The sequence below is a fragment of the Pithys albifrons genome, chromosome 5 (genome assembly GCF_047495875.1).
Source record: "Pithys albifrons albifrons isolate INPA30051 chromosome 5, PitAlb_v1, whole genome shotgun sequence".
NCBI lineage: Eukaryota > Metazoa > Chordata > Aves > Passeriformes > Thamnophilidae > Pithys > Pithys albifrons.
This window is the reverse complement of record NC_092462.1, coordinates 32,227,473-32,254,938: the sequence shown is the minus strand read 5'-3', so window position 1 is coordinate 32,254,938 and position 27,466 is coordinate 32,227,473. Positions and strand designations below refer to the sequence as shown.

At 38.2% G+C, this 27,466-nt stretch overlaps 1 protein-coding gene across 1 annotated transcript in view; it reads left to right on the top strand.

Annotated features, from left to right (window-relative positions):
• The window catches only part of PDGFC (platelet derived growth factor C), a 135,311-nt gene that overhangs the window by 62,209 nt on the left and 45,636 nt on the right, over window positions 1-27,466 (top strand). Inside the window, exon 2 of the mRNA XM_071556145.1 lies at window positions 19,746-19,941. Coding sequence (XP_071412246.1) covers window positions 19,746-19,941 — 196 coding nt within the window. The remainder of the gene's footprint in view (window positions 1-19,745; window positions 19,942-27,466) is intronic.

The following is a 27,466-nucleotide window of genomic DNA, read 5'->3' as shown; positions in this document are numbered from 1 at the left end:
AAACTCATAAATGCCTGTTTCCTTTTTTGTTTCTTTTCTATAAATTGTACTTAATGTGGTGGTATTCTATGCACAGAATAGCACTGGAGATTCATTGAGTTTTGTTTTATTTGATTTTTCTGCTGTGATCAATCAATATTTTCTTAATCCGTCACTTAATTTACCTAAAAAGTGTGTTACGAATAGAAATATGTAATTCTGTGTTAAAGCAACAGAATGGGAGAAAAATGAGACCTTTCCCTTTCCTTAATGAACTAGGACTGCAGATCTAGATAAGACTTTGCCAAACCTTGGAAGAGACCAGATAGTCAGCTTTTATAGAGTGCTGTTATGTATGTGTAGATCAAAATAAAAAAGTAAAATGCAATGAATAGTGAATTTATATGGGAAGAAAACCCCACAAAACTGATATACAAGACAGTATATTTTGTTATTGAATGAATACCTCGTTTAGGCAACTGGTATGCAACTTAAGGCAAGAACTGAGTTTGACTGAGGGTTCTTTTTAACTTTTGTTACTGAGGCATAGCAGCTGACTTAATTTTTTTTTCAGTGATCTCACAGACGTTGACAGTATAAGCATTTTCTGTGGATGAGTAAAAGTACTGGAGGCTTAAATAAAAGCACATATTTGCAGCTGTTTTACATAACATCTGTATTTCATCCATGTTGCCAGCTGCAATGTACACACAATAAAAGAAGGAAAAAGAAGAAGAGAAGGATTCCAGTAGAATGTGTCATCAAATGACTATGGCTAATTTAAACATTCAGGTATTAGTATTGGTACAGTACTCTGAATTTAAAGGAGAAAAAAACCCCAAATATTTACCCACTTTCACCCACCAATAATAATAGTAAGAAATGACAATATGTTCTCATGTTAAGGTAATCGTAAAATCTTGGCTTTAGTGATGAATTGATTAGTGCACTTAAAAAATTTAAAAAGCTGTTTAATGGGGTTTCCTTAGCTGTGAAGGTCATTAAATGTTTTAGATTGTTTTCTTGCTTTGACTTAAGATAAATTCCATTGTACTAAACCTGTAATATTAGTTGGTAATATGAGCCTAGTGGAAAGATAATTACATGCTCTGTTGAAAAAGGGGATGGTTCCCATAATCTTTCAGGATTTATCTTTGTAAGTAGAGAGACACAGCAAGTATTTATTGTACGTTGCTTTTTTTTTTTCATTTATACTTGTTTTTTTAGCTCCTTGTCACATTGACGCACAATTATTTTGGCTTGTAACCAGAATATGAATAAATATTATTAAAATAAAATTTATAACACAAATAAGGGAGTGGCTTTTGCTCTCTTCTTACAGTAACTGTAAAAGTTAAAGCTTTAGGAGATGAATTAAGCAAGTCCTTAAGTTTTTTAATTGACAATTGATAACTATTGATGTTGCTCCGTACTCATGTGACATTAATTTCCAGTATCACTAACACACAAAAAAAGTTGTCCTATGAAGGGAATTAGAACTGGAAACCACAACAGTTTTAACTAAATGCCTTCATTGACTCTCGGAATACTGTCTTTATGAACGGCTCTGGGCTAAGCTGTGAGTAGATACCCAGTTTTGCCAACTCCTAGTCCCTAGTACTGTCCTGCACCAGGCATTAGTGCTTGAGTGGTGTGTGCTGGGGAACGATGCATCTCTTGGAGTAAGAGGGTGGTTTTGTTATCAGCTTGAATTTTAACAGCAATTACAAAGCAAACAAGTGATTTTGCAAATGGATAAAACATGTTTGCTGTCTTCTGCAGGATGTACCATAAAACAGAATGAAAACCCAGTTTTCCAACTGTTAGGGACTGGAGGGAGTTGTATATGAAAAATTGCCAAAATAAAGAAATAAGCTGTGGTTCTAGCCCGTTTATTAATCAATACCATTTTTACTTTACAAAGGTTACTTTGTTACTATTGGGCTTTTGGCTAACACTTTCCTAGACCAGTCTCTAAAAGTAGTAAGGATAATAAGCAACACTGGACGAAGTGCAAGTGCAGACCCTTGTGGAAACTTCCAGTTCTTGTGGGAAGTCTCCTAAGGAAATCCTATCAGTACAGCAAATGTGTGAAATGCCCTAATACACATTCATTTTTCTGTCCTCTCACAGTTAAGTGCCCTTGTTTTAGTACATTATATGACTACTATGATGTGGAAAACTGTACCCAGAATAAGTGATGCACTCTGAGCTTGAGAGAATAAGTACCAGTATCAGTGGGGGACTCTGTTTGCTCCAACCAGCAAACTTAAAGAAAATGTTTTTTACTAGTGTATGAAAAAAGGAAGATATCAACTAGAATATTAGTGGCTCCCTGATGGTGTGCATAAATGGTATCGCTAAGAGATGGGAACTATTTTAGAAGTTCCCTAGAGTACAGTTGGTGCCAGGCTTGGCTCTACTGACACAAGAAAGCAGCATGAGCAGTACTGTCCTGAGGTTGGACTCACCCCAGGGAAGGCCCCACTGTGGGGATTCCCAGAGCTGCAGTAAGCCATGGTAGAATAAGGGATCAAATGGGAAATACAACTTGTGGGAGGAGAGGGTGTTGCTTTCTGTGCTCCTGATGCATGGAACCACCTGAGCAGCTGGCAGTGAGATCTTTCTCCAATTATTTTTGTCACTCTTTAAGTCTGTTTAACATATCTCAAAGTCGCTGCTGAACTACAGCATGTTGTTTTATGGTTCAACACCAAGACTGTTTAGTTCTGATCAGAGGACATACTTGGCTTGTAATTTGAAAAATCCTGGGGAATGTGCCAGTCTTAATCTGGAATATTTTTAACTTTTACCCTTGTTTTTTTTTTTTTCTGCTAGTAATGATTCTAATGGTATGGGCACATTTTAACACAGCTATTAGCATAGTTGATTTCATGTATGCCTCAGACATTTGATATATTTTTCTGAAGTGGGCACAAAGACTTTCATCTTTATTAGTTTTAGGTCTGCAGCTCATCTTCAAAGATAGCAGAAACAGTTTCTGCTCTCCTCTAATTTGGTACAACGAGAATCTTCCAGAGGAAAATCTGCATTCCCATGAGCTGAGTGTATAATCACTTTAGCTTTCATCAGATTTGGCCAATTTCAGAATGAGATGATGACTTATTTTGTTGTTATTTTTAATTATTTTCTCACTTTCACTTGTTCTGTGAACTTGCTGGATCTCACAAGTAGGTTTGATGTTGCTTCCAAAAGTGCACTTAGCAGTAATTAGACATACCATAAAAATTAAAAAGATTAGGATGAGGTCCTATTCCAAGAATTTATTTTTTTTTAAACACAGAGTGAAATCTGAAAAGACTTCACAATCACAGAATTAGTTCTGTCCAACTGTAAAGTAGCAAATTTTATTAAGTGATAGCAGAACTTATATTTTTTCACCAGTTCTACAATTAATGCCTGTATGTTGATGCACGTAGTTTGTCTTTGCAGCAGTGCAGCTTTTAATGGCTTCTGTTCTTAATCCAAGAATGTTTAAATAGTTGAGGTGAAAATTCTGTACACACTAATTTTTTTCCACTTTGTAGAGTTGAAAAATAATTAAAGCATCAGTTCTTTGTATATTATCATATGTATCCTACTGGTAGTCTAAAAAGAGTTAGTCTAATTATTTTAATAGACAGCAAACTTCAATTCAATAGACAGCAAACTAAAATAATGTTTTTTCTAAAATATGCAAAATAATGAATTTGAAACAAGAATAAAGTTACTACCATATGAAGGAAGGTATGCCTGTTATTTACGTTATTCTTATTTATTTATATTATTTAGGTTATTTATAGAATCATAGAATCATAGAATTGATTGGGTTGGAAAAGACCTCCGAGATCATTGAGTCCAACGCTTGGTCCAACTCCAGTCCATTTACTAGATCATGGCACTCAGTGCCACGTCCAATCTGCGTTTAAAAATCTCCAGGGATGGTGAATCCACCACCTCTCTGGGCAGCCCATTCCAATGCCTGATTACTCTCTCTGTAAAGAATTTTTTTCTGATATCCAACTTAAATTTCCCCTGGCAGACCTTAAGACCGTGCCCCCTTGTCCTATTGCTGAGTGCCTGGGAGAAGAGACCAGCCCCCACCTGTCTAGAACTTCCCTTCAGGTAGTTCTAGACAGTGATGAGGTCACCTCTGAGCCTCCTCTTCTCCAGGCTAAACAACCCCAGCTCCCTCAGCCTCTCCCCATAGGATGTATGCTCCAGTCCCTTCACCAGCCTTGTTGCTCTTCTCTGGACCCGCTCCAGCACCTCAATATCCTTTCTGAACTGAGGGTCCCAGAACTGAACACAGTACTCAAGGTGTGGCCTCACCAACGCAGACAACAGGGGAAGGATCACTTCCCTGGTCCTGCTGGCCACGCTATTTTTGATACAGGCCAAGATCCCATTGGCCTTCTTGGCCACCTGGGCACACTGTTGGCTCATGTTGAGCTTCCTGCCAGTTAGTACTCCCAAGGTCCCTTTCTGCCTGGCTGCTCTCCAGCCACTCTGTGCCCAGCCTGTAGCGCTGCAGGGAGTGGTTGTGGCCAAAGTGCAGGACCCAGCACTTGACCTTATTGAACTTCATCCCACTGGAATCAGTCCATCTCTCAAGTCTATCCAGATCCCTCTGCAGAGCCCTCCTGCCTTCCAGCAGGTCGACACTCCCTTCCAACTTGGTATCATCAGCAAATTTGCAGATGATGGACTCAATCCCCTCATCTAAATCATCAATAAAGATGTTAAACAGGACTGGACCCAACACAGACCCCTGGGGAACACCACTGGTGACTGGCCGCCAGCTGGATGCAGCTCCATTCACCAGCACTCTCTGGGCCTGACCCTCCAGCCAGCTCCTAATCCAGGAGAGGGTACACTTGTCCAAGCCATGGGCTACCAGCTTTTTCAGGAGTACATTATGGGAGACAGTGTCAAAGGCCTTGCTAGACCACATCCACAGCCTTCCCCTCATCCACTAGGTGGGTCAGCTGATCATAAAAAGAGATCAGGTTGGTCAGACAGGACCTGCCCCTCCTAAACCCATGCTGGCTGGGTCTAATCCCTTGTCCACCCTGAAGGTGCTGTGTGATTGCACTCAGGATGAACTGCTCCATAACCCTGACAGGCACGGAGGTCAGGCTGACAGGCCTGTAATTGCCAGGGTCCTGCTTGCAGCCTTTTTTGTGGATTGGGGTGACATTTGCCAACCTCCAATCACCTGGGACCTCCCCAGAAAGCAAGGACTGTTGGAAGATGATGGAGAACGGTTTGGCAAGCTCTTTTGCCAGCTCCCTCATCACCCTGAGATGGATCCCGTCTGGTCCCATAGACTTGTTAGGATCCAGCTGGCTCAGTAAGTCAGTAACTATATCCTCCTGGAATACAGGAAGGCTATTCAGCTCCCTCTCCCTGTCTACCAGCTCCAGAGGCCAGTTGTCTTGAGGGCCACCTGTCCTACTGGTGAAAACTGAGGCAAAGTAGGTGTTAAGTACCTCAGCCTTCTCCTCATCTTCCTTAACTATATTTCCCTCCAAGTCCAACAGAGAATGGAGGTTTTCCTTTCCACTCCTTTTGTTATTAATGTATTTATTAGAGGACTTTTTGTTATTCCCAGCTGAAATAGCCAAATTTACTTCAAATTCCACTTTTCTTTCCCTACATTTATTCCTGCATGACCTAGCTCTCTTCGTAAATTCTTCGTAAGTAGCCAGCCCTTTTTTCCATAGTCTGTAAATTTTCTTGTTATCCCTGATTTCTTGCAGAATCTCCCTATTTAACCAAGCTGGCCGTCTTCCTCTCCGGCTGGCCTTTCGGCACACTGGGACAGCCTGTTGCTGTGCACTCAATTTTTCCTTCTTGAAACATGTCCAATCCTCCTGGACCTCCTTGCCTTTAAGGGTTGTTTCCCAGGGTATGCTCTGAATCAGTTCTTTGAATAGACCAAAATCTGCCCTCCGGAAGTCCAGTGTAGAGGTTTTAATGGTGGCGCTCCTTACATCCCTGAGGACTGAAAATTCTGTTATTTCATGGTCACTATGCCCCAGGTGGCCTCCAACCACTACATCATCCACCAGCCCCTCTCTGTTTGTAAACAGTAGGTCTAGCGGGGCCTTACTCCTCGTAGGCTCATTTGCCAGTTGATGAAGCCATGTTTTAAAATTAAGTACATTTTTTAATCACTGGTGGTTCAGCCTTTCTTTAAACAGTAATACCTCAATTTAGTTTGAAACTTTTTCTCACCTTACAAAACCTATTACACCTACATTGAAATCAGCTATTCAATAGCATTTGGTTGTATGCAAATAGGTAATACCATGAAATACCAGTCCTCCTTCTCTGCTCTTCAACCTCTGAAGCCCTGAGATTTGCTCAACAGCTACACCTAAGTAAGCGGAAATTAAAATATTTCTGGATTAAAAAAAAATTCTCTGTGCCTTGCTTGATTTTTTTTGTACATCCTAACAAAAATTGCATATAATCCCCATATTTTAAAATAACCTTAGAGAATAATGTTCTCAAAAGCTAACTTCATCATTCTAAGACTGCAAATCTAAATTCTATTAACTTAAACTGCAGACAGCAAGAGGTAAATTGATCAATTCTTTCAAATCGAGTAGTGAGAAATAAGTCCTCAAAAAGTACAATAATATTTCTTTACAGCAGTGAGTCTTTGATGTGCAGACAAGACTTTACCTGTAAGACATTATAATCTTAACTTCAAGATCTGAGTTTCAAACAGTAGAGCTGCCATAACACTTTGGACCTTTCTATTTGTTATTTTTTGTTTTTAATTTGTGCAAAATAGACTTTAGCTAAAGTGCTTGTAAATAAGAAGATGAGATTAACACAGCTAGAAATTTCAGTAAGCACTGAATTAACAAGTTTCAGATTTGTTTTACACATTCTATGTGTATAGAATTCTTTTTCATGGTGGAGTAAGTAATCAAAATTATTGACCATCAAAGTTTGTAGACGCTGATACTGCTAAAATTCTGCAAAGGAGAACTGATTAGATATGAAAAGTATTTTCTTAATTCTTCAGGCATCGTGTGCAAGATATATGTATTTAGCTATCATAGACCATTTATCACCAAGGGATTCAGATGCCCCATTAATTGCAGTGCTGGATAAGATTATGCATGTATTAATTGGTTTTGTTCATTCTAATATACATGACAGCATAAGCTTGAGGTCTTGATATCCCTCTCTTGTTTGTTTTGCAATTGAAATACTGGCTTTACCTACTGTTAATAAACTGTTAATAAATGTCTTCTGTTGAAGAGGCATTGGAATTCTTAGGCATAAAATTATAAATTAAGTGTGCATCAAGATGCTGTTCTTAATAAAAGCCGTTCTTTTCCATATAGTAACTTGCTGCTATGCCCTGCAAAAATGCAGTGCTTTAACATAAGTCAAAATTTCATTTCATTGGAGTTGCTATAGTTTTCTTCTGTTTTAAAAGATATAATTCTCTTTTACAATTGCAATATGAAGTTTAACAGTTGAATCATTCTATAGAGACTACAAGTGTAACTAGGGCAAAATGCTTTCTATTTAAGTTGTTTCAGTAAATAGAGTCCTGGGATGTAATTTATTCTTTGCCTTGAGACTTGTGTGATTTGATGTGAACTTTGAATTCCAGTTGTCCATACTGCAGTTAAGAAATGTGATTCTGTGCCTGTGAATTTATAGTTCTACCTTCCCCCTCAATGAGTTTAAATGAGAATACAGACTCAGCAAAAACTGGCATCCAAAACGCCTTCTGAAAAGTGAGTGAAGAAAGTGGTTTTCATCAAGTATCCTGGCCTAGATTACTTGGCCTAGGAAAAATTATCAGAGAAGCAGCTCTTATTTACTGCTGGGCAGATGGGTTTCCAATACCTATATTGGACAAGAAGGCGCTACTCGGGTGTGTCACTATTTGTTCTACCATTGACTCTTAGACCAAAGCTGACTAAACTGTAGCCAGTCTCCTCTGAGCACTCTTCAAGCTTCCCTACCAAGAGACTGACTCCCTTTCATGCTGCTTTCATGTTTTCCACAACTGCAAGGGCATTGTGCAAAACACATTTTAAGCACTAGTTTCCCTCAACCCTCCTATACCCTGCTGTGTTTTCCAAAGAATCTGAAGAATACTAAAGAGTGGTATGGATGCTTTGGCAATGGGTAAAGTTTCTAAAAAGGTAAAGTGACAGATCTGGCTGCATATTATCCCAAATAACACTGAGGATAAGACTGTTGTGGAAAGCGACGTACCTCTCATGCTGAATTTCAAGCTGAACAGTAGCTTTTAATGCAATGCTGATTGAACAAATTATGTTAAAGGAATCTCTGCACAGGATTGCCAAAAACCCTTGGGAAAATCACAGACAGACAGTTTTAAAAGTTCTGAAGTTTTAAAACTTGTATAGTTTTAAAAATGTTGAAAATTGGGAAACTTGTCTGAAACTAGGGATATTGGAGTGATGCAAGAGTGTCACTTTTCATTTTACAACTGTGAAGATTTTTTCAGCCTATATAGGGCTTCTTGATCTTGGGTTTAACATAACTCCGTAAGAAGTTTTTTATATTAAAGGTAGGTAGGAAAAATAATAAATGATCTAGTGATAAAAGCTTGAACTTCATGTGTTAAATAAGTAATAAATTATATGTGAATAAAAAAAATCATAAGTTAGCAAATGAAATAAGGTGAACAATGGCAGCTCTAGGGAATGAAGCCTAAGTTGGTATACCAGTATGTTTCTGAAGATGACAACACTGCATATAATCTTTTTAGTGGCATAATTTGTGCCTGTGATGGTGCTTGGGCCCTGCTGTTAATTCTTCTCAGACACCTGCTGTGCTAGATTAGCAAAAGGATCTTTTGGAAGTGGTTTTATATATAATAGCACATTCAATACTTAAGACTGTGGGATACAGATCTCTTATGGATGCTTTATTGTGCATTTATGGTCTTTGGAAAAATACAAAGATCAGAGTAAAATAAGGATAAATTTTTTGTAAATGTGACGTTATTGTTCTTCCAACTTCCCTTAAGAGTAAAGGCTGAATGATCCATTAGGCTCATGCCACTTGCAATTACCTGGAAATGGCAAGTATTTTACTCATTTAAAGTCAGAGAAAATGTCAAGAGTTCTCTTGCTGAGGCTAGAAAATTTATCCTATCCTAAGAAAAATCTCATCAATTAATCTAAGTATGAAAAGCTTATCATTGTGGACTGTCTGTAAAAAATATCCTTGGTTTTCATGTGTACATAAGTTCAATAGCCAGCAGGATCAGAGATACCTGTTACCAGAGTTGTAAAAAGCATTATTCCTCCATACGGTGATACTATACAGTACAAACTCTCTCATTTTCTCCTTGCAGAAAGACAGACTGTCTGCTGTAGCTGGACTTATTGCTGCCTTTCTGAATTGCTTCTAGACATGCAAAACCTGTTATGGAAGAGTACTTTTCTAGTGTTGCATGATTTACCTTCCATGCAAAGGTACTAGAAATGAGGGTTTGAAGTTTGATTTTGTGTTGAACTCTGTCTGCCTGAAGGTCTTCAGGTTCAATAACAGTTGCATTGCATTCATCTCTGTAAATCTGTATTGATATTGCATGACCACATTCTGCAAAATCATCTTCTAGCCATCAAATTTTAATGAGATAAAGACATTATATTATTCTAAAAGCTTTGTTTTAGCAGGCTAATAGAAGCTAAAATATTTTTTGCTTTAATGGACACTAAAGATGTAATTTTTTTCTCTGAATTTTTAAGTGTAGTGTAGTCCAGATCAGAAAATACATGAAGTTATACTAAATGATTTCTTTTTTTGTACTTTCTTTGTTTCTCTTACCTTTTTAACATAAGGATATGCTGGAGGTACATACTGTGTATATGTGATGCAAGCCTGAGGCAGCATTAAACTGGCTTTTGGAGTCTCCAGTAGCAATGACATTTCTGTACTTAAAGTTTGGCACAAACTTTGTAGTTTGCTTAGGAGCCTCTGATTTTTTGACAGTGAACTGAATGCCATAAGGACTTAATGCTTATAGTTACTCTTGCTTTGTAATTAAAGCTAACCCTATATGTGCTACAGTCACACCTTTAGTTGCAGGGCACAAATCATTAAATCTTTGATTCTCTTTTATGTCCCCTCTTCCATGATTTCATCACTAATTTGTTGAATAAAAATGTTAGCAGTAATGCTTTTCAAAATGGTCTTCAGCAACAGTTTTTTTTCAGAATGTTGAATATGACTGAAATTCTTTGTAAGTATTTGAATTGTTATATTTGTGAAGTACCTTACTGTGTGAGGAATTAAAAAAATTAACCCCATACAAATAGCAAAACAATGGAAAAAGCAAACTAAAGCATTTCAGAGCTTGTATTTCTAAAGATTAGGGTAGTGGCTTTATCTCCCTTTTTTTTTTCTTTCTTTTTCTTTTTTCTTCTCCCCACCTCTTGAAACATAATCAGAATGGGGTTATTTTTTTCACTGTGAATAATACCTAATATGAGAGAGAGCTGTTTAACACATACCGTATCCATAGAGTCTATTTATTCAGACTGAATTCCACAAGGACCATGGATAATCTTTTTCCCAAATGTTTACTAGTATCTGCTTTTAACAAGTGCTGCACAATATAAACTGAAGGAACCATAAAGAAAAGGGGCATAATAAAATTAAGTCTTGCTTTTCAGCAAAGTCTCACTTAAGACTCAAGAAGTGAAAATTTCAAATGGGCTGGATTTTAAAGAGTTTCTTCTGTAAAGGACATGAATCACATACATTTAAAAGCATATGGAGAGCAATAGCTAGTATTAGAAAATGAGATCCAAGGAGGTTTTAAGATAATGGCATTGAAACTAAGGCTTTTAACTGAGATGAAAGGAGATCCGGGTTAACTTCATTGTTTTGTTAAAGTTATCTTCTTGCACTTGTAACCAGTCTGTGCCATGCGGAGTCTGGAAAATCAGGGTAATACTGCTCTGTTTTCCCATCCCTTCCTACCTCAGCTGGTATGTACAGCTTTTCAAGACAGACTGACTGATACCATGTGGGCATGTGTGTGGTCTCTAGTACTCGCAAAGCTAATTTTGAATGTAGCTTGGAAGAGCTGTCATAATAAAATTGGAAACAAAGTAGAAGTGCTGGGCTTGAGCATTTACACGTGATGTTTTTTATGTTCACTTGAGTCTCTGTTACTGCCATAGACACTATTTTCAGTTATACTTTCTGCTGATGTTTGTTTACATTTAAGAATAAAGTTATATTTTTCAAAGCTTTTCTAAATCAGTTCCCATAGGAAAAAACTAACAACTATTTTGAGAAGAATTGGAAAGATATATATTTGAAAGTACTCGCTACTGTTTCTTCACCCAAACCTCCTGTACACATAAAATTTTGAAAATACTTATATTTTTCTTCTTCATAAAGTAAATAAATAACTTTTTTATCTCTTATTGGGTATAAATATTTTCAAGTGGGAAAACCTTTCCCTGGTTTCCTGGCTTACTGTTTGTGTTTGCTTCCTTGTCTGTCTCAGCATTAAATCTTACTGTATGTCTTTTCTACTGACATTTTCATGTATAGCAAGTTGTAGTTTCCCAAGGAGACTTGCAATTCCTTCTATCCCACACCATTTTAATCATGTGTTTGTTAAAGCCTGGGTAAGTAGCTTTTAAAACCTTTTCCCTTTCTGAGCTTTGTTATCATTCAGGGATACTCATTTTACCTCTTCATTACTAAAGAAGCATCCGATCCTGCCAGATCTCGGAAGCTAAGCAGGGTCAGCCCCGGATTAGTACTTGGATGGGAGACCTCCTGGGAAATGCCGGGTGCTGTAGGTTCTAGTCCTGAGGACTTCACTGGCACTGTCCAAGCTCACTCGGCCGTGGCAGATGAACCTCAGGACTTAAACGGTGGGGCCAGTTCTGCGCACGCTGAGCCTCACCTAAAATCCACTGCGCAGGCTGGAAGGGCACACCCACGTGGGGACAGCCCTTCCCAAATCTTTGTTCGCGAAGACGAGCCACACACACTAAAGAAGACTGAACCTGATATTCTGGCCTTCCACAGGATGCACCTGGAAAAGGGATACATCACTGTATACTGTTAGGCTTTGTTTCAGCTTCAACAATTTTCAGTATCTATCGACATAATTTTCCATAGAGGGACCTATGAGTGGAGATTATGTAAAACACTTCCCCCTTCTGCAGGGGAAGAGAAAAAAGGAAATAGAAAACTCAGAAATTATTATGTAGCAGACTGATGCCCTGGAATACAGCAGAAAACAAAAAAGAAGTCTTGTTGTAGAAAGATGGGGAAGTTGTGATGACCTCACACTACTGGTGAGTGAAGGTCAGGTATTTAGGCTGATTACATCTGTTGTATGCCCTGGATATTGTTGATTGTGGAGCTGTTTACTATCTGCCAATCCTTGCAATGGTAGGGGGAGTGATCCACTCAGAAGGATTTCCTTTTCCTCTCCAAACTCTTCTCTCCTTTCCACTCTTTCTCCTTCCATTTTGTTGTTTGTTTTTTGGGTATTTTTTTAGTGGTGGTGGGGTGTGTGTGTGTGTGTGTGTGACATTTTCAGATACTACTTTGGCATTCAGAGTCCATACTGTAAATGTAAATGAATTGTAAATCATTTAAAGTGAAGAAAAATGAAAGTTTAACAGCTGTTCTTTCTCTGTGCATACAACAGGTATTTTTAGTTGTATCTTATTCATCCTGACTGGTGAGCTGGGAGGGATTCTTCTACTGTGTCTAATATAGTAATGACATAGAGATGATGGTCAAATGCTTGGCTGTTGTTCAAGCCATATATGACTTATGAAAAGCAGAAACTAAGAATCATTCTTCTCTCAAAGTATATTTCTTCAGACAGTAGTATTTTAAATTAAAATTTGGGCATCACTGATAGCAGGATGTGTTTTCTTCTTGCATGCAAGGTACAGATATGAAATCAGATTAGCTTCTCACTGTTTTATGCTGCCTGTATTTAGCAAAGAGGTTTTTTTTTTAATTTTAAATGTGTATGATCTTAGTTGCTAATACCTTTGTATTTCTGTATGGCTGGGCACCTACAAATAGATCACCCTGGAATTAAATATAATGTCTATAAAAATTCCACAGCACTTTTTGCCAGAAACACTTTCTTCCTCTCTTTATATTTGCACCTTCAGAACAACTCATGTATTGGGATTAATTTCTTAAATATCTGACGAATATTGGTTGAGGGAAGAGGCCAGAATTTTCTTTCCATAAGTGTTTGCCTTTTTTGTCTGAGATGACTTCAGGTCACTTGAAATAGAGGACAGAGATATGGAGCAATCTTTGACTCAAGTCTGTATGTTGTGTGATAGTTACTTACCATATAATAATTTTATTAGGAAAAAAACCCCTGAGACAAGAACAAATGTGAAAAAATACAAAAGGACAAGCTTGACAATTTTCTTTATCTGTAAGAGTAAAGAAGGATGTTACTTATGAGTTTAATTACAGATTGTCATATTCCAGAGCTCTTTGTTAATTTTTGAATGACCCGAACATGCATTTGTTTTATGATTATGCAATATACTAATAATCCTATTTATTTCAGAATAAAGAAAGCAGATCAGTCTATCATAAAATAATTCTAGGAGGCTTATGTATTTAGTATAGATGGAATTCCTTTCATATTCAAGTCAGCAGGAGCTTTAATATTGATTCCTGCATAGCAAGACTTTACCTGTGGACATTGGAATAAGTGCTTATTCGAACACTCTAGAATAATTGGATCTTTGAGCAAGTGATAGCACCAAAAAGTTACCTCATCTAACACTTAGTAAAAGGAATTCTTTATCTTGGCTAAAATGTAGTATTTATCTAGTTTTAAAAGATATTGAGAAGTTCACAGTAAAGACTGCCTTCCAAAAGAGTTTGGTCTGAAAACAGATCTCAATAGAGGTTGCTTTTAATGCAAGATTTACTGTGCATACACACACAAACTTCCCCCCCCCCCCCAACCCTGTTTAATTGCCATCCTCTTCTTTGAGCAGAAGCCAGAGTACTAGGAGAAATGCTGGTGAAATACTTGAATACTTTATATACAAGTGAATAAACTCATTTTTGTTTCCTGATACAATTTGGGATCAGAAAAGGTTTGTTAGTGTATGATTAGTGAATTAGTCATGGTTATCTTCTGCAAGATGTTAAGTCACATAGCTGTTTGGAAACTTTATTATATCTGTTATTGCAGTTCTACACTCTGTTGCTTTTTTTTTTCTTTAATACTCCTCTCTCCCCTCTTTCTTTTTCTTCCTTTTGTCCTTCCCTGTTGGGCCTGCTGACAAAACTGAGAGTTCCTCAAGATCAATTAGAAAGCTCTTTATTCTCTGCTAACTTCATCTGTGTTCAGTCCTTCACGTAATGTGAAAGGCAGAAAGACACTTAGCCAGCAGTGAAATATTGTATGATATTCGGTGCCTAAGGTAACAGTACAGGTTTGAATTCAAAATAGTAACAGAAGAAAAAACAAATAGGTTAAATTGTAGGATTTAAGAAAAAAACAAATACAGTCCTCAATACATTCATCTTGAGTTGTGTGAACTAGAATTTTTTCATATGCCTTTTCAAGTGTATGAGTTAAGGATGTCAGAGAGAGAAGTAATGTAAACAAGATGTAATATTTTTCCTGCATGTTTCTACTTTGTTACTTTACATCATTATTATAATTTATAAACTGTATTTGTTACATTGGCTAGTTTAGGTAACAAATAACTGCATTATCAGATTACTAGTTAGAAGTTGAATGTAACATGCTCTGATAGTTAACAAATCATATATATATATATATATTTTGTATGGATACGTTCTTGTTTCCCTCTCTAATTTCTTACTAATACCTGAAGAATCAAGGTTTCATATAGGTAGCTATATCATGAAAGCAACTGAAAATGGAAAATCCTCAGAAGTCTAGATCTGTCTTAAGAAGTTTATCCCAGAAGAGCTGCAAGCCATACTGCTTAGGAAAGCTATCTTAGGAAATACAGCAAGCAAATATTAAGTTTTCTTTTCTTACTTCTTGGAAAGTTGATGATGAACCCTATGGGCTTCAGAAACATTGGTACTTAAGGCACAATGGTTGGTAAGAACCAAGTGCTTGCTCGGTGGGTTGAAAATCAATGGGATGGTCAGGCTTGAAGTCTCGGCACCTAGTTGGAGGCAGGAAATCAGTGGACAGTGAGGAGTCTTGGCTTGTTTTGTCTTGGGAAGAGAAGGCTGTGAGACAGTTGTAGCAGGCCTCCAGTTGCTTCAAGAACAGTTTCTAAGGTGGCCAAGTTAAACTCTTCTTGGTAGGGGTAGAGAGTGTTAAGCCAGAACAAATCCTGGAAAAAAACCCCAACCAACCAACAAACAAACAAAAACCCATGAAAAACCCCACAAACAAACAAAAAAAGAAAAGAAAACAAAACACTAACCAAAACAAAATAAAACAAAAAAAACCCAAACCAACCAAAAAAAAAACATTAAAAAACCCCAACAAAAACCCCAGAAAAATCCACAACAGAAAAATCATGGCTAGAATTTGGAGCTTACAAGGATCAGATTGGACATTAGGAAAAATATCTTCCCTGGAAAGGTAGCACAGCACTGGAACAAGTTATCCCAAGTCACTGTAGAGTTTTCATCCATTAGGAGCTTTGAGTATTGGTTAGAAAATGCCAACCAACCCTCAAATGAGTGTGCTGCTCTGGTGTGAGTGGGGAACTGTAACCCAAGCAGGAGCTGGGAATGGAGTTCTTCAGAGGTCCCTGGAAAGCTGCCTTTGTTTGATTTTGAGTGGCTTTGTCTGATAGCCATTTTATGTACAAACAATACTGAACAGACCTATTTGTCTTCAATTTTCTGCCAATATAGGTGATTTTCTAGCTTTTCTTTTGCTCCCAGCAAAAGAGTTAAATTTCAGTTGACTGTTGTGTTCAGGTAATAGCTAAGAAGTGCCTGGAGGCAACTGAAGCACAGACAGGACAGAAAGATCTACCCTTTTATGCCTCGAGTTACTAGTTTTGAAAGCAGATTTACCGCTTTTTGAAAGCCTGGTTGAAAAAGAAGAAATGGCATGTTGTGTTACATTTAAAAGAATGTCTTCTACAAGGTCTCAGTTTCTGTACATGTGGGAGTGTTGTAAAAATTATATGGGAATGCTGTTAGGAAATCTTTTAAATTGCTTTAATTGAAAAACCCTGAATCCCTCTGAAGTTCTGTGGTAATGAACTTCTGTGGTAATGAGTCAAAGCAGAGGACTCAAACTGCAACATTATATCTGAAGGAATTTCTAATGTTATTTGGTAAATATTTGGAATTCAGACTTATGTTTGAATTTGCCTTTATTTTTTCTAAGCAGTGACATACATGAGCTAATGCTGTTTCTGAAGGCCTAAAAGTTGTTTTTCATAATTTAGGGCTATAGAATGCTATATACTGACAGTGTGTAATTAGCAGTACTCTTGTCCTGTTGTGAATTTAATATAGGTTTAGCAAAAGAGTTTAAAAATTAATTTTACCATCACTGAGTGACCTTTTAAATGAATCAGTGCCGAGGCCATTACTCCACCCACAGTGCTCCTCTCTTCCTCTGCAGCTCCTCATCTGTTCCTGAACTGTATGCATTTTTTGTGTTTTACCCATGACCCTTGCTAAAATGTATAGATTACAGTGTACTAAGAAATAGCCATTTGCTATATTTGAAAAGTGTCAGCACTGATCTTTGTGAAATGTGTTGTGCCCATGGGGGAAGAGAACTACTTTGAAGTAGGCAGGAATGAGCTTGTCTAGTTGGTGGGTTTAATTTCAGTTTACAGTGGCATTTGCTGATCTGTTTGGTGATACCATAGTTTTTCATCTGCATTACAGATTGGTGGAAGGATTAGGCACTGCTGTGCTTCCAGAATGCCTGGAATCTTGTTATTTTCAGGAGCAGACTTTTTGCATTGATAGATATATAAATCTGGTGATAGCATCTTGTACCACATCAAAGACAACTGCACCAACTCATTCTTCAATTTCAGGCTATAAGTCTGTGCTGTCCTTTCCTAGTAAGTGTAAGCATGTCATATTCGTGGGTCAACTCAGGGATTTTTTTGCTCATTTCCAGGACTTTCTCCTGAGTGAATCTCAGTTGCTCATCATTTGATAAAGCTTCTTACTGAAGATACAAATACATTGTTTTGGTCCTTGTCTGTCACCATTGCCTTTGCATGATACTGTGGCCTCTTGGTTGAGATGGTGCCTTGCCTATCTCAGTCCTTGCCTAAACTGATACTTCAGAGTTACTCAATGCTGTTTGTACAGTAATAATCTTTTTTTTTCTATTTCTTTTTTTTTTTTTTTTTGACAGTGGTGGGGCAGGGTGGGGAGAATGGATGTTAATAGAAAGGCAGACAGACCACAGCAGCTATGTCTATAGCTTTGGAGATACACAACTGGCCACTGTAAATCTGAGTTGAGCTTATTACTCCACTTTCAGTATAACTTGGACTTATTTCTACCTAAAATAAAGCCAGGAATTGCAAAGTCATTCCACAAAGACCAGACACTATAGTCTCATTTCAGCTTTGTTCAGGTAGCTTTGCTTCTCACACAGTCTACTCAAAGGAAATTTTAAGAACATACCTGAAGTCAGTAGAACAAGGCTAGCTTTTTGAGGTACACTGCCACAATTTATGTAAAACAGATAAAAAGGAATATTGAAGCTTATCTGAAGAGAAATAACAAGCTTCGTTATCCAGTGACAGCAATTACTTGCCTTTGTAGTCATTCAAAATAATTCTTTTGGAGAAGAAATTCCACCACGCTAGAGCAAATATTTGAAATGGAGCAAGTGGTGTGTGTATGGGAATTTGATATGTTCATGTAATGCTGTTGTGTGCTAAAGTAAATAGATATTTTTCCATTACAGATGGAGGAGCTTGAAGGTACTGCCGGTTCCAGTAATTTCTTTTAACTAAATTGCCAAGTAAATTTTATTCGCTTGGCCCTTTTTATTGACTTCTCATTTCATATGCCTGGACTGTTTACAGTCCTCAGTTGCAGTGCTGTAATCAGTGTCCTGATGGTGCAAAAGAAAAGACTTTTTAATATGTTGTGAAGTATATCCTGCTTTGTAATCCTGTTTGTGCTTTGAAAGCCAAAATGCACCACTGAATATAGTGTCATCAGATACCATGGTTTGACGTGTTTATCTGAAATGGTGCTCCTCTGAAGACTTTGGAAATAGCACTGTGGTGTACTAATCTCTGGGAAAGTAATTTTTATTATTGTTGGCTCCCATGTTTTGTGTGCAGCTCTCAGCTGACAGACTGTACATTACAGAAAAATGCTTATGACTCAGCTAAGAAAAACCCAGTGAAATATCTAAATTAGGAATTCTGTGTTTATGCCTTTTTTTCTTATTATTGCATGCTGTCCTCTCTTACTGCAGTCAGTCCTCTGCAAGCATGTAGGGACACTGGCAAGACCACACTGCATCAGTTTTTTATAAGAAGCCATTCTAGTTAAAAGAAATTTTGCCAGTTTCATACCACAAATAGAAAGCACAAATCCAAAGGAGTAAAAGGCAAGTCTGTCAGACTTTAAATTATATTTAAGTATACATTAATTCTTTTAAAATAGCAATGGAGTTTCTGTGGCCTTCATTCATTTAGCTGTCAACCTTTATATGTAGCTATAATAAGGTATAATTGCAGCGTGTATTTTCATAGTAGACTGAAGTATGTATGTCTTTTATAACTTCAAATAAATGTTCACATAATACTGGTTATCAAAAAAGAAATCAGAAAAATAAGTTATCTAACTGAAAAAGACAAAGAATAGCTGAAAACAAGGTAATATGAATTCTGCAGTACAAAACTACACTCATTTTGTTACAAAAGTTATTAATAGATAACTCCAAGAATTCCTATAACTTACTGCCTGAAATACCAACCTGACTATATACAGGTTTTTAGATAATAAAGTCATGTCCTATAGCATAAAGGGGTGGTTTTGATCTTTTCAGTAGTTTCAGTGTTACTGAGGGCTTTAAAAATCAAACATATTTGCCTTATTTCTTTTGAATTAGTTTCCTGGTGTATTTTGAAATGCTCACTTGGTTTTACATATATTTAGCCCTACAATGCTGTGAACAAGTTTGAGGAATGCCAATTTCTTATACTTTCCCAGGTTATCCAAGCATGTCCCACTTTCATTCCTGTATGGGGACAACTTTGCTCTGATACAGGCCTGAGGAAGGAGAGTCATCAAAATCCATATCACTGGACCCGATAAATGTAGGACAGTCTCCATTAATAGGAGACAAATTTGAACCATCCCTTTTGTGGTAGGTGTGTGCAGACCTCTCCCTGTACTCTTGCACGATCTCTTTGCAACCTCCAGTAACCAAGAACTGAAACCAGCAGCAGATTGCATGACATAGCCCTTGGACTGGTGGACATGAGAAATCCAGTCTTGCAGTGAAGTGTTTGCAGTCACATTTCTGTTATTTCCACTTGAACTTCTGTTCTGCTTCCTGAAAGCAGAACAGACTTAGGTTTGAGTAACGTTTCGCCAGCAAAACAATACTTATCACTTTCAAGTGTTTTTTACTGTATGGACTTTTCAAGCAGAAGTTTTTGAAAGATAAAGGAAAGAAAACAAAATAAAAGCATCTTTATCTGTGCATTCTACATAAACACATTGGGAAAAGAAGGAGTGAGTATTAATGCATCTGTTTTCTGTCTTTACTATAGGTGTGCAGGATCCTCACCATGAGAAGATAATAACTGTGACTACTAATGGAAGTATTCACAGTCCCAAGTTTCCACACACATACCCACGCAATACTGTACTAGTGTGGAGATTGGTAGCACTAGATGAAAATGTATGGATACAGCTTACTTTTGATGAAAGATTTGGGCTTGAAGACCCAGAAGATGACATTTGCAAGTAAGTTACTTTCCCTTCAACTTAGGAAAATATGAAAAGAGGTATTGAGGGGTAAAAAAGTGTTGCATGAGTTTTTAAGACTGTGACACATGCACATTATACATATTTATAAAATGCATATTTTAAAGTTCTAGCTTATTATTTTATTTTGCAGTGATAGAGAAGGTTTTCATGCTTGAAAACTCTAAGGTGCACCCATTTTTACTTCTGCATTCAGTATCTAGCCATAGAAATATTATGATTCAAGAATGTCATATATTTAGCCCGTCTCTCTCAAGTAAAAGTTTTGATATCTGGGAAAAGATTCTTGACAGAATGTTAAAATGATCAATGTCTAATTTTTGCAGAGAAATTTGGGTAGGTAAGTTACCAGAAGCAGAATTCAGGTTATAACACACAAAGTAATACATTCCTGTTGAGGACTCCCTCCCTGCCCCCACTACTCCACAAAATTTTAATGGCCTTAAATTGTCAAGTTGTCTCTTTTGTGTGAAAAATAGCAGTTACAGTAATGTGTTAATTGACATTCTTCAGTGGTATTGTGTTTTTTCCCCCCCAACTTTAATAAGTAGCCAGCTCAATCACTGGCCCAGGTGTATGTAGTACCTGTGGAATTTCTGTTTCCTTCCATGAGGAGCTGGAAGCCATAGTGCAGCAGGAAAACTATGACATAGTTGCTGTCACAGAAACGTGGTGGGATGAATCACATGACTGGAGTGCTGCTATGGGGGGCTACAACCTCTTCAGAAACGATAGGCAGGGAAGGAGAGGTGGAGGGGTGGCTTTATATGTTAGAGAGTGTCTTGACTCTGTTGAAGTTGAGATCAGCAGGGCAAAGTTGAGTGCCTGTGGGCCAGAATCAGGGGGAGAGCCAACAAGGCTGACACCCTTGTGGGAGTCTGTTACAGACCACCCAACCAGGATGATGAAGGAGATGAATTATTCTACAAGCAGCTGGCGGATGTCTCAAAGTCTCCAGCCCTTGTTCTTGTGGGTGACTTTAACCTGCCAGATATCTGCTGGGAGCTTCATACTGCAGAGAAGAGGCAGTCAAGGAGGTTCCTGGAGTGTATAGAGGACAATTTCCTTCATCAACTGGTAAATGAGCCTACCAGGAGTAAGGCCCTGATAGACCTACTGTTTACAAACAGAGAGGGGCTGGTAGATGATGTAGTGGTTGGAGGCCGCCTGGGGCATAGTGACCATGAAATAATAGAATTTTCAGTCCTCAGGGATGTAAGGAGAGCCACCATTAAAACCTCTACACTGGACTTCCGGAGGGCAGATTTTGGCCTACTCAAAGAACTGATTCAGAGCATACCCTGGGAAACAACCCTTAAAGGCAAGGAGGTCCAGGAGGATTGGACATGTTTCAAGAAGGAAAAATTGAGTGCACAGCAACAGGCTGTCCCAGTGTGCCAAAAGGCCAGCCGGAGAGGAAGACGGCCAGCTTGGTTAAATAGGGAGATTCTGCAAGAAATCAGGGATAAAAAGAAAGTTTACAGACTATGGAAAAAAGGGCTGGCTACTTACGATGAATTTACAGATAGAGCTAGGTCATGCAGGAAAAAAATTAGGGAAAGAAAAGTGGAATTTGAAGTAAATTTGGCTAATTCAGTTAGGGATAACAAAAAGTCCTTTTATAAATACATTAATAACAAAAGGAGTGGAAAGGAAAACCTCCATTCTCTGTTGGACATGGAGGGAAATACATTTAAGGAAGATGAGGAGAAGGTTGAGGTACTTAACACCTACTTTGCCTCAGTTTTCACCAGTAAGACAGGTGGCCCTCAAGACAACTGGCCTCTGAAGCTGGTAGAGGAGAGGGAGCTGAATAGCCCTCCTGTATTCCAGGAGGAAATAGTTACTGACTTACTGAGCCAGCTGGATCCTAACAAGTCTATGGGACCAGACGGGATCCATCCCAGGGTGATGAGGGAGCTGGCAGAAGAGCTTGCCAAACCACTCTCCATCTTCCAACAGTCCTGGCTCTCTGGGGAGGTCCCAGATGATTGGAGGTTGGTGAATGTCACCCCAATCCACAAAAAGGGCTGCAAGCAGGACCCTGGCAACTACAGGCCTGTCAGCCTGACCTCCGTGCCTGGCAGGGTTATGGAGCAGTTCATCCTGAGTGCAATCACACAGCACCTTCAGGGTGGACAAGGGATTAGACCCAGCCAGCATGGGTTTAGGAGAGGCGGATCCTGTCTGACCAACCTGATCTCTTTTTACGGTTAAGTGACCCACCTGGTGGATGAGGGGAAGGCTGTGGATGTGGTCTATCTGGACTTCAGCAAGGCCTTTGATACTGTCTCCCATAATATACTCCTGAAAAAGCTGGTAGCCCATGGCTTGGACAAGTGTACCCTCTCCTGGATTAGGAGCTGGCTGGAGGGTCGGGCCCAGAGAGTGCTGGTGAATGGAGCTGCATCCAGCTGGCGGCCGGCCACTAGTGGTGTTCCCCAGGGGTCTGTGTTGGGTCCAGTCCTGTTTAACATCTTTATTGATGATTTAGATGAGGGGATTGAGTCCATCATCCGCAAATTTGCTGATGATACCAAGTTGGAAGGGAGTGTCGACCTGCTGGAAGGCAGGAGGGCTCTGCAGAGGGATCTGGATAGACTTGAGAGATGGGCTGATTCCAATGGGATGAAGTTCAACAAGGCCAAGTGCCGGGTCCTGCACTTTGGCCACAACAACCCCATGCAGCGCTACAGGCTGGGCACAGAGTGGCTGGAGAGCAGCCAGGCAGAAAGGGACCTTGGGGGTACTAACTGGCAGGAAGCTCAACATGAGCCAACAGTGTGCCCAGGTGGCCAAGAAGGCCAATGAGATCCTGGCCTGTATCAAAAATAGCGTGGCCAGCAGGACCAGGGAAGTGATCCTTCCCCTGTACTCTGCGTTGGTGAGGCCACACCTTGAGTACTGTGTTCAGTTCTGGGACCCTCAGTTCAGAAAGGATATTGATGTGCTGGAGTGAGTCCAGAGAAGAGCAACAAGGTTGGTGAAGGGACTGGAGCATACATCCTATGGGGAGAGGCTGAAGGAGCTGGGGTTGTTTAGCCTGGAGAAGAGGAGGCTCAGAGGTGACCTCATCACTGTCTATAACTACCTGAAGGGAAGTTCTGGCCAGGTGGGGGTGTGTCTCTTCTCCCAGGCACTCAGCAATAGGACAAGGGGGCACGGTCTTAAGGTCTGCCAGGGGAAATTTAAGTTGGATATCAGAAAAAATATCTTTCCAGAGAGAGTAATCAGGCATTGGAAGGGCCTACCCAGAGAGGTGGTGGATTCACCATCCCTAGAGATTTTTAAACGCAGATTGGACGTGACACTGAGTGCCATGATCTAGTAAATGGACTGGAGTTGGACCAAGGGTTGGACTCGATGATCTCGGAGGTCTTTTCCAACCCAATCGATTCTATGATTCTATGATTCTATGATTCTATGATTTTCAGTTAAAGTCTTTTCAGTTTGGAAGAAAAATAACCGTCGCATAACCGGCATCAGGATGGATGTAGTTCTGAACCAAGCAATGTGGTTGATAATCTGGTTTTGGATATTTTGTGAGGCAGTAGTTGTTATTATACCTATTTCCTGTGGGTGGGTGAAAGGGGAGAGATCCTAAACTCTTGTATCCTCTATCTGTCTACCATTGCAGCAACACATTGTGAAAAACTCTAATCTGTGAATAGGGGTACATTGACTGAACTCTTCAGTAAATTAAGGAATAGTTGAACTATGTCATTTGAATGCTGCATTTCCTTTGATGACTTCCTGGAGAGACCTTCACACAAGATTTTTGTTTCAAAATAACTTTTTTCCTGTTTGTTTTGTTTTTCTGTTTTGAGTTTTGTGTGTACCTCAAATACACATTTGTTTTCATTCTTGCTTTCATTTTCTAATTAAATGATATTCCATTTTTTTGTATATCTAGTATCAACTTTTGATAACAAATTTGATTTTTTAGGGGTTACTTTTGGATATATCCTTAATTTGGTACCAGAAGTTTATAACAGATGGATAAATATTTTTCTTTCATAATTCTGAAAGACATAATTATTATGGGCATATCAGAGAGAATTGAAATACTAAATACTATAAACATATGTTTGCTCAGATTGGTGAACTCTCTTTGCACAATAATTCTTTTCTCTAAGTGAAAACTTGGCTTGCTTTTTCTTTTCTTTGCATATGGCAGAATGAAGTGGCAATTGAAAGAAAATCCAGGTAGGGTGACTCATTCATCCACTTGCTAAAAGAAAAGTAAGATAAGCCAAAATATTTTATATTATTACAACTACAATAGTATTTTCATTGGAGTACAGTTAAGTAAACAATGTGCTGAGTACAAAAGTACTGCTGAATTAAGAAACAGTAAAAAGTCACTCCTAATCTTCATTTGATTGTAATCTTATCATGCTCGTATTTGTGCAGGGTTATCAGGACATTGTGTGAATGCAGTTCCTGGTACGTGCACTTCTGAGGAAATATTGGGCTTTTTGCTTTGGAAGATGTGACCCTCTGAAAAAGAGAGTTACGCTGTTGATTTTAACCACAAGAAAAAGAAAAAAAAAACCAAACCAAAAATGGCTAGGATTCTAGTGAACTTTAAATTCCATAACAGGATCAGTAAAGTAAGAGAAAGTGTAGCTTGTTCAATGTGTGAGGATTACAAATAACTGATGAGTTGAGGAGGAAATGAATAAAACACAGAGAGATTAAACATGTAAAATAATTCCACCTAGGTCAAGTAAGTTGCCAGTTATCAAACTAGTAACTTTTTTATAGGATATATCTTTTATTTCTTACCAATTAGAGTTTCTAATAAAATTATTTATATTTTTCCCAATACTTTCAGTAGAAAAATTGAAATTTTTAATTGACTGGATCCCACACTATTTAATACTTCACTGTGTTTCTGCCATCTTGAAGCACACAAATCAGTATTGTTGCTGTAGAGACAGAATGAAATGTCATATGAAATTAAATCTATTATAACTCTATACTTTTAGTTCTGACCTCTATACTTTTAGTTCTGAACTAGGTAAAAACTGCAGGCTGTTAGTATTACACTAGACTTTTTATGCAACTCTGTACAGTGTGTATCAGTATCTCTTTCTCTCCCTTCTGTAGTGTATGAGACAACCTTGGGTTACCTGCAGTGGTCATAGTCACAGTTTTCAATTCCTCTACCCGTTTCTTAAGCTTCTTATTTTCGGTAATGCCAGAGCTTTCTCCATCATTGTAGGTTGGAGTGCCATGCAATGTAGGTCACAGGACCCATGAAAAATATGCTGGAGTACATTTGCTGTATAAGGTTTTTTTGTTTAACATAGTTCTATAAAGGACATAAAATGGTGGTGATGAATAAAAACTATCATAGATGTATCCTAAAGCTTTTTTTAAAATTGTGATGTGCTTCACATTTACACAGATCATCTCTGTATTCCTTAAAAAACAGCTAATGATTTTTTTAAAAGTTCTACTTCGTCTGCACTCGATTCTTTCTCTGGAGAGAATGTTAAAAATCCCACTGTTTCCTTTTCAAAGTGAACATGAACTCCAGTTTTCATGGAAACTAGATCCATACCTATATCCAGAAGAGATTTAGGTTGTTTTGTAGATAATATGGATAATCTCTGCAATGCTGTGATAATGTCAGTTTCATACAATTTATTTGATTTCAGTTGTGACTTGCAAAAGAAAAGAAAACAAAAATATCCCCCAGGAAACCACACAAACAAAAAAGGAGGAGGATGCCACTCCTGGGTGTTTTGTGCAGTGCTGTTTACATGATGGAAGTTGTAGTGAATGTCTAACACACAGAGGCATTGTGGGTTTGGATTGTGTACGCTCGCGCTTTCTGAGGCAATAAAAATGCAGTTTTTCTTCTGCAGATATGATAGCTGCTGTGAAAAGTCATTATTTTTGTGCTGCTAGCCCCTCACTGCTGTTTTAATCATAAATCCATTAGACTTCTGTGCCAGACAGCTCCTATCATCAGGGGGCTGCCATGACTCCTCTTGACCAGGAGCTGATTTTTGCTCAGCTGTTGCTTGCTCTTTAAATTTCTTGCTTTCTGTAGCTGAGAACACGAAGTGATAACAGTTTTGTGATGAACTCTTGTGTGCCAGGAAGACACAGATTTAGCTTTCTTTCAGCAAGAACATGGATGCTACAGCTGCCCTTAAAAGGAAGTCTGGTATTGTGAGTAGGTTGTATATTGGAGCATTACACAAGGCTGCAATAGGAAAGGAAAAGAATAACATCTTGCTTACTTTAGTAGCATGTTTCAAACTGGCTCTCTCACTGTGCATGCAGTGGCTCTAGTTGTTCATGTTAGTAGTGGTTGCAGCTTTTCTTTCAAATCATCAGATGATTGAAGTCTGTTTGACTTTTATTATATATTATAAAACACAGAAATGTGTCACAAATCCAAACTGCAATTACTGTAGATAAGATGATAAGGATAAAATAGATAACTACAAGAATCTGGAACTAACTGATAGTTGAATAATAAATACCTTTTTAACATCATCTTCATATTAGGATAGCTACACTAATTTCCAAATCTCTTTTGTCCTCAAATATTTAAATTATTAACAGCTGTAATCTGTGTGGGGGTTTTGTCTTTTTTTGAGTGAGGCTTTTAGCAGCAGTAGATGTGAACTTGTTCATTTAGTTATATAGCTATAAGCATTAACTTAGAATGTTTTGAAAGGTTTTCAAAAGTTATCTACTTAATATTTGTAATATGTAGAACTTTTCCATGCAGAGTTAGTTAAGCTGAAGGCAACTCTCAGTGTTAACTTAGGGCAAAATCTATGCACTTTTTTTATCTCTTCATGACAAATTCAATACCTAACTTTTGATATCAGCAATGTCCTTCCTCTGAGGATTCTTAGGATAATGCTTTACTATTCAGAGCCACATGCTTTAAAATTGCTGCTTCCCTTTTCCCCACTGTTTCTGTAAGCTACTTGCCTTCTCTTCACATCTGTTGGGACTGAGCTGTTGTCTTCCACTCATGGACCATCAAGTTCTGCGCTAGAAACTGTAATCCAGACTGCTTCAGCAATCATATGCATTCTTAATGAATGTGCTGTTAGGTAATTGTACATAAGAGGTAAAAAAAAAAGAAAATTGGCTCTGTCTGACAAAACTGAAACAAGTGTATTAAAGAGAAAACATACAAACACTGTCTTTAGTCTGTGACTGTGAGGAAATAAAATATTTTTTTAGCAGTCTTTTTCTTAAAATATGTTGTGATAAGTTATGGTAAACACAATAAAAAGGCTAAGAATTTTGTGACATAATTTTTCAGAAAATCCTTTCTGTGTCATATAAGACATAACATGGAGTGTCCTTTCTTGTAATTTTTACAAATCTGTACATCTAGTACATGGAGTAAAATCCATGGATGCATAACTGTGACTCTCAAATGCTTCAGTAAAAAAGAGGAGAGATATTTTGTTTCTTTTTGGCTCCCTGTTACAGAAGCACCTTACAATATCAACAGAGCACA